Source organism: Lycium barbarum, chromosome 9 (assembly GCF_019175385.1).
Source record: "Lycium barbarum isolate Lr01 chromosome 9, ASM1917538v2, whole genome shotgun sequence".
NCBI lineage: Eukaryota > Viridiplantae > Streptophyta > Magnoliopsida > Solanales > Solanaceae > Lycium > Lycium barbarum.
The window spans coordinates 36,304,335-36,317,633 of record NC_083345.1 but is presented as its reverse complement, the minus strand read 5'-3'; the positions used below and the strand labels follow the sequence as shown (position 1 = coordinate 36,317,633).

Here is a 13,299-nt window from a genome sequence, read left to right as displayed (position 1 = left end):
CCACCACCCTTCATGTCCCCCGACTGATTCTGCCATAGAGGACTCCCCCGAACACAGCTGGGGATATGTCTATACCAAACAAATGTTCTGCTATAAGAAGTGTTGTGTCTTGAATTTTGTTAAGGACGTTAGCGTTGACACACTAAAAGCTCACGAATTTTTCTGTAATTTTCCAACACATCTGAGCTCTGAACTCTTTCAGTATGGACCTTGGGACTCCCAATTTACCTTTCCAATCAAAAGCATCACAAGACGAGGAGAAAGGGGATATATAGCATTTAGTTTCACTATTGCAGTTTGGAAAAGCAGTTGTATATACACGAGCCTTACTTTCTTGCTGCATAAACTTTGTCTCCATCTACCTCACTGGCTTGCCAATTGCTGGCATTTCGGATTTCAAATGTAAGATGATTCCATGACTTGTCTTTCCCTATGTATCGTCATGAAGAAAATCAATAGGCCTCTTTTTCTTTTTCTTTTTTTTAAATGAAAGTATGTCATGAGTATGCTGACCCCAGGTGTGGGATAACACTGGATATGTTTTTATATGTCATGAGTATGCTCCACCGAAGCTATTGCAATTCCCTCAGAACTACTTTCAAACATGAAATAGCAGGTCTTAGTCGTCTCCTTTTGCTGTCGGGGTCACTTTGCATTCTGCCTGTGCTTAGACAGTTTTCACAGCTCAACTGCTGTTTTCACTTCTCCTTTTTATCTAATCCTCTACACGACAAGCACCCCCATCCCAGGTTGGGAACCAGCGGGTACTAGGATTTATATTTTCGTTCCTTGCATGTTCACTGGCCCAACCCTAATTATGCTCACGAATTCGCAAATCAGGGTTCACCCGTTTATACTGCCCCCACTTAAATACCACTCTACAATCGGTGGCATAGTTCAAATTTGTGACCTATCCAACGTTTCTCAAACTAAAAAGACAAGTTGCGCACAGTAATGATATAGCTGGATAAAATAAGAAACGTCTATGTGAAACAGTGAAAGAATGCTGACTGCGGAAAAGCTGCTTCGAATAAGATATATACTGCTCATATATAACATTATTCAGCTAAAACTCAAATAGATTCTGATCAAATCATTTTTACTATGCCTCAGATATTCTAATTATACAAGATATCTGGGAAGTACATGCATTGCTTACAACGGAGTAGTCTGACATCTCAAATCTAGACATCAAACAGCAATCAAAATGGAAATGAACGCGTTCTTGTTACTCATATGATTTTGAAGCAGAGGAAGTATTGTTGCAATTGCACTAGTCCCATGGTGAATTTTCAATTTCATCATAGTTTAATTGATGCATCTTGTAATGCTAAATAAACCACTTTCAACCGTAGTAGTCTTCAAGCACGCAAATCCTTGTCTGCTTTCCGGATTGGGGATATTGGTAGATCTACATCATTAATTGCACCAGCTCCTTTCTCCATGCCAATTAGAGGATCAGATTCATCTTCCTTTGTCTGTATTTAATAGTTGCATGACTAGTCAAGTACTGTTTTATACAATGAGCTGAAATGCATTTGATAGAACAAAAATATCATGTTTTACCTGAAGTTGTACTGATGCTTCGGCTGCTTTTTTCTGACCTTCACGGGTGCAATAATATGAATAAAGAACCATCCCCATCATAGCAACGAAGATCCCAAGAATATTCCTCCAGTTGAATGGGTCATGAAGTAAGATATACCCAAAAGCTAATACTAGACAGGTTTTAAGATGGCCAAGGACTTGGTAGGTGACAGGGGATGTCTTTCCAATCACAAGGAATGTGCTAAAGTTAACAGAGACTGAGATCAAGCAGGACATGCCAATGAACACCTGCACTTACAAACTGAATTAGGTTTGGAACCATACCCATCTAACTATAATAGTAGTAAACACATTGTCCAAGAAGGGTTTATAATGTTTACCAGCACTTGTGGTGTGTATCTGAAGGCAAATACATTTTGCTGAGTCAAGAACTTATCCAGAAACGGACCAGAGATGAACAAAGTCATCGCTTGGTAAGGACAAGATTGATACAACAGTTGTGTTGAAGAGACCTTGAACTTCTTCTGGATGGTATTGGTCATCTGAGAGAAGCTAATTAAGAACAAACTTGAAGAAAAGAGGCATTGACCAGGACGTATATATGTCCTAAGAGACCTAGCTTTCTAAGAGAACTACTGCACAAACTTTACGAATAACATAGGTGAAAAGCCATAAATTGTTGAGAGGTGAGACGATCATCAACTCTACAGGAATAGATCTATGATATAGACAAGAATCTCTGTTTCTGCTTTTGCATAGGGATTCCCCTAACTTTGTATCCACAAAGCCCATCATAGTGTTTTGCTGTTTATATAAATAATATCCTTGCTTACCATTTCAAAAAACAAAATTAAGGAGATGCAACTCCAAAAAGACAGCAAGAATAAAAAATTGCATGTTTCTATCAGCTATTGATGTTCTCATACCATGGACTTGCTCGGTAACGCTCAAGCTTTATGACATTGAATTCGAGATAAAGTAAAGTTTAAAACCTGTAGGAGATGAAGTTTATGGTCATTTAAATATATGTAACAAAGCAAGTTATAAGTTCAAGGTTCTTGCATAGGTAGCATAAAGATTTTGCATCTCCATATTAGAAGCTAAATATGAAAACTTATAGCATGAAGAATGCATCCCTCACTACTTTGCAGTTAAGCCAAAGGCATTCTATTACCCAGAAATTTCCATATATGACCCTTATGCAGCTTAAAATGTGAAAAAGGAGTGTAAACAATGAAAATGAGAAGCCAGCTACTAAAGAAGGATACAATTTGAGCAACACAAGTCGTAAGAACTGCAAGGAGTGACAAGATAGAGCCCAAGAAGTTCAGCTGTAGATCAGTAACAGTTGCAATTCCAACACCCAAAAGGAGGACGCAAAGAGAGAGTTGAATGCTCCGACTGTAACAAAAAAAGGAAATTTCAAGTAAAATCTCAAATAGAGAAGATGAAGAATCTTATGAGAAGCAAGTATAGCAGACAGTTACATAACTAAAAGCAAAATCCATTACTGCCAATATAACAAAACCATCAGTAGAAGCTAAATTTCCCTCCCTCAGAACGCCTTAAAATAACCAGTTGATTGTTCAGGGAAACATGATACTCTTTATAGGTTTGGCTAAGAATCAGTTTGGTTGTAATAATCTAATTTAACAGTACCAGAATCATCACGCATGGTTCACCAGTGAATTCACTTGTCTTGGCAGCTTATGCAACTTTAGGAGTTATCCAGTTCATCTTTTAGTCAATGTTGCAGTGCAGAGGAAAATGTAGCAACTCAAAGATATAGAAAAAGCATCAATCAAAACATCGATTAACCCAACAAAAATGATAAACTAACCTGAATTTCTTGCTGAGGAAAAGTGTCTCCAATAGTACAGTGCATGGGATGATTGCAAGCTTCGTCATCTAACAAATTTAGCAATAAAGCGTGCAAATCAGGAATTTCATTATGCAGAATGGACATATTATCTGAAATAAAGAAGAAGGAAGATGAAGGCAAAAGAATGTACCTGATAAAAACCAACAGAATTAAAACCAAGGCTAAGGTTCAGCAACCCAATTGAAATTCCATTCAGAATACCAAATCCAACTACAGTTCTTGGATCAAAAGGTTTGTGTTCAAATAGCTTCATCCATAGCGCCACATGGAGGGAGCAAAAAGTGACCAGTAAATGCCAGCTCGTCAAAGTTGTAGCTGCCATAAAACAAAATTTATATCATTTCTAATCTATCTTGGAACTTGTAACAGCCATTAAAGCCAACTTGAAAATCTAGGTAATAACAGTAGATCTTGATTCATAAGTGGTTTAAGAATGAATTATGCAAGCTACAAACTACAAAGTATCATTCACTGCAGTTTACAAGTTCAAAACTATCTAAACATAGGTCCTAACTATTAACTAAGAATCTAACCTCAGATTTACTGACAGACACTTCTATAGAGAGAGGACTAACTTAGTTTTTGAGAGAGAGGACTAACTTAGTTTTCACCCATCGATAATTGGTAGGGCAAGATAACGTTTTATGTTATCAGAACCAGAAACGAGTAAATTCCGTGGAAACAAAATAGAAGCATATCCAAATTCCAGCAAATTATGAACTTTGGATTGGAGAATTTTTGTCTAGCATAGACAAATTTTCAAAATCTGATGCAAAATCTAGCATTTGGCCATAGATTTTGGATCAGATTTTGAAAATTTATCTTTAAATATCTGTTTGGCCATTTTGATCAGATTTTGAAACTTTATCTTCAAAATATTTCCAACTTCCACAGCCAGTTTTTGGGAGAAATTTCACTTTTACTCACAAAACTTCAAATATTTTCCAAGTAAAATGTATGCCCAAACACAACTTCAAATTCCGAAAATCAAACCTTCAAAATCTTAAATTTTCAAGTTTCAAGTTTCAACTTCAAAATCTATGGCCAAACGGGAGCTAGTTTTCACCCATCGATAATTGGTAGGGCAGGATAACTTTTTGCGTTATCAACACAAAACATAAGCATATCCAACTTCAGCATGCCTCCAAAGTCCAGCAAATTATGAACTCTAGATTGGAGAATATGTAGTCTAGCATATATATGTCATCAAATTTAGACATTGATTTGAAATCAATAAGGGAACCAATTCATAGCACAAAAGCATTAAACAATCATTCAAATTTCGATTTTCTATTGAGTTAATGATAAAAACACACCTGATCTATCGCTCTTTTCTGAGTTTCCTACCTGAACTATCACAAAAAATTTATCAAAACACACACCTCAACTATCAGTTGTTCCCTTTTCCTACTCAAATAGTTGAGGTAGGAAAAGAGAACAAATTGATAGCTAAGGTGTGTTTTTATTAATAGTTGGTGACAGTTTAGGTAGAAAACTCAGCACACCTGATAGTTCAGGTAGAAAACTCACGAAAAAAGTGATCGTCTAGTGTGTTTTTATAAATAGTTGGTGATAGTTCAGTTAGGAAACTCGCTAAAAAGTAATAGTTCACGTGTGTTTTTGACCTTAGCTCTTTTCTAATTCAATATGATGAGCGTCTGGGAAATGCTGACCTATATAGTAAGCAAAAAAATAAACGAAATTTGAACTCACCAAAACGGAAACCTAAAGAGCTCATAAGGGCTTTATTACAAATGACAATGGATACTGACGAAACAACTGATAGAGACAAAGCTCCAATTGTCCCTAGCTGAAAACTCTTGTTCTCACTCATCTTTACAGCTATACCTCCTTGCTCCCTTTTCTTTATCTAGATCCAACAACAACAAACAAATAAAAATAACCTCAACATTCCACAGTAATAATAATCAAATGAAATAATCACCAAAACTAGAGTGTACAAAAATCTCACATCTGAAAGAAATAGCAGTTAATTTGATCCACACCTAAATTCTTCACGCTACCATTTTACGGATCCAGCCACTATTTTGAGAAAAAAATTGGACTTAAATTTTAGGGCAAAATAAGTTGGGGAGTTAAGCTTAGTGACTTGCAACTACAGTTTGGTGGATTCTGTCACCAAAACCGTGTATAAACTGAGTTTGATGATTTCTCTAATACAGGGAAATGTAGTAATTATGTATTTGCAAATCTCAGTCAAAATCTGAGAAGGGGAGTGTGATGGAAGGGACGTGCTTGCATCCTCAACAAGAAATATCCAAATTAGTCCCTTACTTTTAAAGGTTAGTTTGGTTTGGTCCTTATAGTTTGACAATGAACTTATAGAGTCCAAATTTGGAGTTTCAAGCTACTTTTAATTTGGTCCTGCATGTGAAGTGGTCTTTCCAGTTAAGGAAATCACAGAAAGAATGACTAATTTATTCCTTATTATTATTATGCTAGAATAAATTTGCTTTTCAAATATTATGCTGATCATAAAATATATCCAAGTATACACTTTATTTTCTTAGTATACTCATCAATCATCTTCGTCTCATCACATAATATGTAATGTTTCTCTTGGTCATTTATAATTAATGAAACATAAATCATAATATAAATTAAATGAAAGATATCTCTCTTGATAAAACAGAGTCAATTATCATGCACGACCTTAAAACACGTGAAATTAAAAATATGAATCTAGGCTCCCTACAATTCTTTTACTTTCAATAATCATGTAAGTATTATTAAATCTTACATGATATTATTTTAACTAGCAAGGAAAAAGGAATTTCAATTTTTTCTTTGCTATTGAAAAGAACACTCCGTAAGAAGCATATTTTGTCCTCGCACTAGTGCAACAAATGCTATGTTAACTCATACACAAATCGAAAGAGAGTTTTTTTTTATTTCTAGAAATTTAATTCGCAGAGCGTAAAAAGCAAGTTACATCGATTACAACACGAAGATTACAACAATGGTAAGTTTTCTGTTATTTTAAGATCAATTAAAGGTTGATTTCTCTAGATTTTGTTCTTTCAATTTATTCTATTCATTTGTTAATTGTAGGAAAAAGATGAGTCCGGAATCAAAATGGCCCCAAAAAAAAAACAGTTTGAACCAAAATACCCCAACAAAAAAAAAAGTTATCAAAATGCCTTTAGCGCAGTAAATTACTGCGCTAAAGCACTTAACGGGAACGGCTCCGTTAAGTGCTATAGCGCAGTAATTTACTGCGCTATAGTGCCTCCTCTTTTTTTTTCGGCCCTTTTGGTTAACCCTTCTTCCATTACACTTTTTAACGTATTTTGACCATAGATTAATCATGCTTCGGGACCCCGAAACTTCAATATTTTGTATAGAACCCTACTTATTTTTGTGCGATTAATAAGATAGAATCAACACATCAAGGATAAGAAAATCTCCGGATGGCCGTTTTAGTGGTTGAAAAGTGCTCGAACGCCATTTTCGTTTGAAGGCTTGGTGTCATTAGCTTTAAGTTCTTTATGAATATTTAAACTTGTTCATTAATAATTAATTTTTTTTAGTCAAAATGGCAGCATTCATACAAAAAAAAAACTTAATTAAATTGCATCATTCATTCATAACCTTGAGTGGATGAAAATACTTAACATACTAATTAATGAGAAAGAACAGCATAATCATAAATTTAACTAAAAACTAAAATCACAACATTCTTAATCATCATCAGAGTACAAGTCCTCAATATCGTCCTCAGAAAAATATTGGCGGTTTCTTAAGACACATCTTTTTTCAGTAGCAGATAGTTCTCTACTGGTTGATGATGCTTGTTCTTCGGCCAACTGTAGCATGTAAAATCTACATCGTCTTGCCAGCATTCTGTTGTTTTCTTTTCTAATCCTTTGCACGGCAAGCTCGCAACTTTCTGGACCTACTTGAGGCATGGTTAAGAAGTACCTTGTTGGGATTGGAGCGTTGAGATTTTTCAAGTCACGAACAAGACGTTCTGATTCGGCAAGCTGATGTGACCATTCTCGGCGTAAACCGCAATAATATTCCAGCGGATCTGAATATTTCACACTGCAGAAATCATCATTACGCTCTATAAGATGGTGGGGATTTAGCTCATCTAGTTTGAAATCACTGGTATCGCTCGAAAAACTGCTATGATTTGAACTCTCATCATCACTGCTATTTGGTTCTTTTGGAAGGAGTAAAGACCAAGGTGAGTTTCTACTACTCGACATTGAATATGGTGTAGTCTAATAACAAAAGAAAGGGCTACATATATAGTTGCAAACCCCCAAGTACCCTGGGGGGGGAGGGTCTTTATGACCCTACCTACTTACTTCATTGTAAGAAAAATATTAATCTTCATCAGACATTTCATAGTCCGAATCCCACTTGGATTTAAATCTTGTGCTACCATATATACCATATTCTACCCTATGGTAACGTATTTGCATCCAATTGTTCTCTTCACGAAAACGATTAAGAGCCAAATTAAACTCTTGTGGAGTTCCGCGAGACATTGACATAGCACGTTTTTTTGGGCATTTAAGCCCTACTGACGCTAACTTGTGCTTCAGTGCTTCAGCTTCCCTAACACGCCAATCCCACTCCTCTCTCATTTTATTATTGTATTCTCGATTGAATCTGTCGTTAGGGTTATTTGAGTAATGAAAATCATCATCACCTAGTTCCCAGGTCCTACCAATTGCTTCAAAGATGTTTGCTGGAGTGAACGATATAACACGATTAATATCTCTAAATTGGTCAAAAAATGACATCGTAACTCAATTTTGTGTGGAATGTTGTGTTGGTAAGTTATTCGTCAAATTACGTTATATAAAGTTTGATTCAAATCATGACGTTTTTTTTTGTTTGACAGGTGAGGTGACAATAGGATGTGTGGCATAGCGCAGTAAAATACTGCGTTATACGGGTATAACGCGATTAAATTAATGCGTTATTCTGACATAACGCATTATTTTACTGCGTTGTGAGCCTTCTGTGACAGAATAACGCAGTAATTTACTGCGCTATTCTGCCATAACGCACTTATTTCATGCGTTATGCAACACTTTATACACTTATTTGATTTGACGTAACACTGCAAGACACTGTAATTGCATGCATGCGTTGGTTCTATATTCAAACTTCGAATCCTATTAATACCAAGTTCGTAAAGCATAAAATTCTAAGTTTCAACTAGTTTTAGCATTTTGTATTCCTCCTCAATTATTCAAAATATGGCAGATGTTCCAAGAATTAAAGTTTCTTTATTCTGGGACGGACAAATTATATTCGAGGAAAATAATTTGCGATACGATTCTCCCCCAAAATACCATGTTAAGTTTCCACTTGACTTAAAATTCTCAAAACTACTCCAAGCCTTGTATAATAGACTACAAGTTAGTAGAAGTGATTTTGATCTCAATATAATTGGAAAATATCCAGTGTCATTTACGCCGCAAGGTGTAACTAGTTATGGACAGTAGTACATTCATGACGATGATTCTTTGACTGATTATTTGAAGGCGCCTTATGATTATAGGAAATGCATAACTTTAAACGTCCTTGAAATGTATATAGAGAAGGTGCCCATTAATCGACTTGAATTCATGGCTAGGGCTCCTCAGGAAGCCCGAAATAGACCTCGTCGGGAAGCCCCGTCTATAATTCAGGCCGAAGTCACTCAAGCGGAACCTACTTATCAACACAATTACCCTGACGTGAGTACTGTCACGGGCTGCCTCCTTCATAGTGTCAGCGGTACACTAATGGCCCGTGCGGCGCCCGTAGTCCAGGCGGACTACGAGCTAGCCTAATGATAGTCCCAGGACTCATGGCACGATCTTGTGTCGATGGCTTTGGAGGCTTAGCTTCAGCGGTGCTGCTGGGTCGATGTAAGGCCTTGGCCTTGCCTTGCTAGTATGCCCCTGTGGCATGTTTCATATGTTGTGTCTTTGCCTGCACTCACACCTGGGGTTGGCTACGGACATGACAGTCCCTCGCCTGGTGCTGAGCGATGCTGGTGCGCGCACAATCCAATCCTCAAGCTTGACACCGGTCTGGTGCCTGTGCACTTGAGCGGTGCGACACCTGAGTAGGGCAACTCTTGAATCCTTGGCCTGTATCATGTGTGTCCTTTGTAGTATGCCTATGATGAGGCTTTGCTAAATATGGCCCTCGCGACATACTTCTGTGTTACGCGGCGCCTTCCTGAGACTTCCTGGAAGGGCGACGTAAGGCTAAGCAACCGAAGATTCCAAAGTTGCTGTCCGCCAACCGGGGTTCCCTCCGCACGCTAGACGAGACAGTCAGTGCCGTGCGGGAAAACCAATGTCAAGAGCAATTGAGAGAATAGAAAAGTGAATTGAGAATGAGAAAGAAAGAGAGCTTGTTTGCATTAATGAAAATTGATTACAATGAGAGCAAGCGGTGTCGAGGGGGAGAGACACCAGTACAGAGAATTGATTGCTTGCTTGAAAGTTTTGATTGCTTGATCCCCCCTAATAATGCTTTAAAAATAAAAACCCAAGTCATAGAACTAGACATGGTTTTGCTAGAGAAACACAACCAAAAATACATAAAGTAAACTACTCTATAATTACAACAAAAGAGACCTAACTAGAGCAGGTCCATGTGCACCCTCGGTCGGGGCACTGTCATACGCGCAGGGCACGGTGCGCACGCGCGCTGGGGCGCGGGCGCTAGGCGCTGGGCGCTGGCACTGTAGTTGGGCTGCACTGACACTGGGCGCTGGGCACGCGTTGGGGCACGGCCAGCACAGGAGCGCGCGCGAGGGACATTGATGGGGCGACATAGGCAGAAGCAACCTTGTCACTTGGGGCGTCCGAGACCACGGGGCCGTCCATGGCGCTAGGCGCTGAGAGGCTTGCCATGGCGCCATGGGGCGCGCCCAAGGGGTCATGGGGCATGGCTGGAAAGCCGCCCATGACATTCTCCCCCACCTGAGTTAAATACGTCCTCGGCGCCTTGTTTGCAAGATAGTCATCGATCAGGTGCTTGTAGGCTTTGAGGCTGGTGCCTCTCTCCCATGTATTCTCTTCGGCATCACATCCCAACCATTTCACCAGGAACTCTTGGTGATCTTTTCTTGAGGCATGTATGACTCGATCGTTGAGGATGGCTTCTACTATCCTTTTTCCGGTTGCTTGTGGGCCTCGAATACTGGGTATTGTGAGCTGGCTGCGTGAAGGATCTTTTGTGTCTTCTCGAAAAGGCTTTAGAAGACTGACATGGAACACAGGATGAATCTTCCACCAAGCTAGGGTATCCACCCGGTATGCTACCTTCCCAATGCGCCTCTCAATGGACAGAGGGCCAATGTATTTTTGCAACAGGCGGGGGTCATGGACCCCTGCAAATAGGTATCTCTTTGGGATCTTCACCATCACCTTGTCCCCAACCTGATATTCCACAAAGCGGCGATTTTGATCTGCATGCCTCTTCATCCGCTTTTGTGCCTTCACTAGATAGCTCCGCACTATCTCTAAATTCTGCTTCCATTCTTTCGAGAAGCTAGCTGCTCGTGGAGATTTGGTCATGTTTGGGGCATTCACAGTGTGTGGGAGTAGCGGTTGCTGCCCGGTAACAATTTCAAAAGCGCTCCTGTTTGTGCTAGAGCTCTTTTGTGAGTTGAAACACAGTTGGGCTGCATCCAACAACTTCACCCAATTTTTCTGCGAACCAGTGACAAAGTGCCGCAAATATTCCTCCAACATGCCATTGAACCGCTCCGTCTGACCATCGGATTGCGGGTGAAAACTCGAGCTGTGACTCAATTTAGACCCCAAGCACTTAAAGAGCTGGGTCCAAAAGTTGCTGGTGAAGCGAGAGTCGCGGTCACTAACAATATCCTTGGGCAGACCCCAATATTTGACAACATGGGTGAAGAAGAGTCGAGTTGTCTCCTCTGCTGATATATACTTGGGTGCTGCAATGAAGGTGGCATACTTAGAAAACCGATCAACCACGACCAAGATAGTCGTGAGATCTCCGACCTTGGGCAAGCCGGTGATGAAATCCAATGAGACGCTTTCCCAAGGCCTCTTTGGGACCGGCAATGGCTCCAACAAGCCCGCTTGTGTCAAGCGATCAGACTTGTCTTTCTGGCATACTAGGCAAGTTTTCACATACTGAGCGACATCATCTGCCATCTGGGGCCAATAATATGCACGGCGTAGCAGTGCCATGGTACGTTCTTCTCCTGGGTGGCCTGCCCATAGAGTATCGTGACATTCCATTAGGAGAGTTCTCCGCAAATCTCCTCCTTTAGGAACATAAAGGCGGTTTCCTTTTGCCTTCAAGAACCCGTCCTCCATGTAGAACTGGCGAGTTTTCCCTTGGCCTGCTAGGTCGACCAAGTACTGTGCCGAAGGGTCTTTGGTGAGGAGATCCTAGATTTGATCTTTTATGGTGGTAGCTACTTCGCTCCCCCTGAGGGTGGCGAGCAAGCATACCGATGCTAGATCGGCCCTTCGGCTCAGTGCATCCGCAACATGGTTGGTCTTCCCACTTCGGTATTCCAGATTGAAGTGAAATTCCGCTAGGAGTTCCTGCCATCTGGCCTGGCGGCCATTTAGACTTGGCTGGGTCATGAAGTGACTGACAGCCGTGTTATCCGTCTTCACCACAAATGGGGATCCCAGAAGATAGTGCCTCCAAAGGCGCAAGCAGTGGACAACAGCCAATAATTCTTTCTCGTGAGCCGCATAGCGCCGTTCTGCATCCTTCAACTTTCTACTCTCGTAGGCCACCGGGTGCCCCTCTTGTAGCAAGACTCCGCCCAAGGCGTAATCGGAGGCATCCGTTTCCACCTCGAAGGGTTTGGTCAAGTCGGGCAAGGCCAAGACAGGGCTACTAGACATAGCCGCTTTTAGTGAGTTGAAAGCGTCTGCTCTCTTTGGCGACCAGTCCCAAGGTGTGATCTTCTTGAGGAGTTCTGTCAGTGGTAAGGAAATGAGGGAGTAGTTCTTGACGAACCGCCGATAAAAGTTGCATAGGCCAAGGAACGCCGTCAAGGCATGGATATCCTTGGGTGGTGGCCAGTCTGTGACAGCCCTGATCTTTTGTTGGTCCATCTTGATGCGACCTTCTTCAACAACATGCCCGAGGAAGTCAATCTGTTTTTGGGCAAAAGAGCATTTGGACAGCTTTACGTACAATTCATGCTCTCGCAACCGAGTTAGGACTTTCCTCAGGTGCTCCAGGTGTTCGCCTAACGTTTTGCTGTACACCACAATGTCGTCCAGGTATACTACCACAAATTCATCAATGTATTCTCGAAAGACCTGGTTCATTAGGGTGCAAAACGTGGCTGGAGCATTGGTTAAGCCGAACGGCATGACCAGGAAGTCGAACGAGCCATATCTGGTTACACATGTCGTCTTGGACTCGTCTCCTTCAGCAATGCGGACTTGCCAATAACCTGTCTTCAGGTCTACTTTGGTGAACACTGTGGCGCCGCCCAGTCTATCAAACAAGTCCGCCATTAGTGGTATGGGATACTTGTTCTTCACGGTGATCTTGTTGAGAGCTCGATAGTCAACACAGAGCCTTAGGGTACCATCATGTTTCTTTTGGAATAGTACAGGTGACCCATAAGGTGATTTGGAGGGCACGATGATCCCCGTGTCCAGCATCTCCGTCAATTGTCTCCGAAGCTCGGTGAGTTCGGGTTGTGACATTCTGTAGGGTGCGCGGGCAGGTGGCTTCGCGCCGGGCACCAATTCAATTTCATGATCGACTGTCCACCTAGGCGGGAGTCGCTTCGGCATGTCTTGTGGCATGACATCCTCAAACTCCTTCATGAGCTCCTTCACAGGCGTTGGAATGGGGCCTGAAGAAGACTCAAT

At 40.8% G+C, this 13,299-nt stretch overlaps 1 protein-coding gene across 2 annotated transcripts; it reads right to left on the bottom strand.

The window, feature by feature from the left end:
• Window positions 1-1,007: 1,007 nt before the first annotated feature.
• LOC132611282 (UDP-xylose transporter 3-like) lies at window positions 1,008-5,708 on the bottom strand. Of its 2 annotated transcripts, none has more exons than XM_060325708.1 (8): window positions 5,437-5,708; window positions 5,144-5,300; window positions 3,561-3,745; window positions 3,389-3,456; window positions 2,817-2,949; window positions 1,929-2,090; window positions 1,567-1,836; window positions 1,008-1,478 (listed from the first exon to the last, which is right to left on the bottom strand). In XM_060325708.1, exons 2-8 carry the CDS (start codon window positions 5,262-5,264, stop codon window positions 1,362-1,364), a joined length of 1,056 nt encoding a protein of 351 aa, XP_060181691.1. In that variant the 5' UTR covers window positions 5,265-5,300; window positions 5,437-5,708; the 3' UTR covers window positions 1,008-1,361. The 2 variants fall into 2 exon arrangements, with proteins under 2 accessions (XP_060181691.1, XP_060181690.1); XM_060325707.1 differs by having other exon boundaries at window positions 5,403-5,707.
• Between the last annotated feature and the right edge of the window lie 7,591 nt (window positions 5,709-13,299).

Coding starts and splice junctions, on each gene's coding strand:
- LOC132611282 (XM_060325708.1), bottom strand. CDS start 5,264: ATGAGTGAGAACAAGAGTTTTCAGCTAGGGACAATTGGAGCTTTGTCT. Junction 3,746..5,143: donor CTCTTTAGGTTTCCGTTTTG/GTGAGTTCAAAT, acceptor GTTTTATGGCAG/CTACAACTTTGACGAGCTGG. Junction 1,837..1,928: donor GATACACACCACAAGTGCTG/GTAAACATTATA, acceptor TTGTAAGTGCAG/GTGTTCATTGGCATGTCCTG.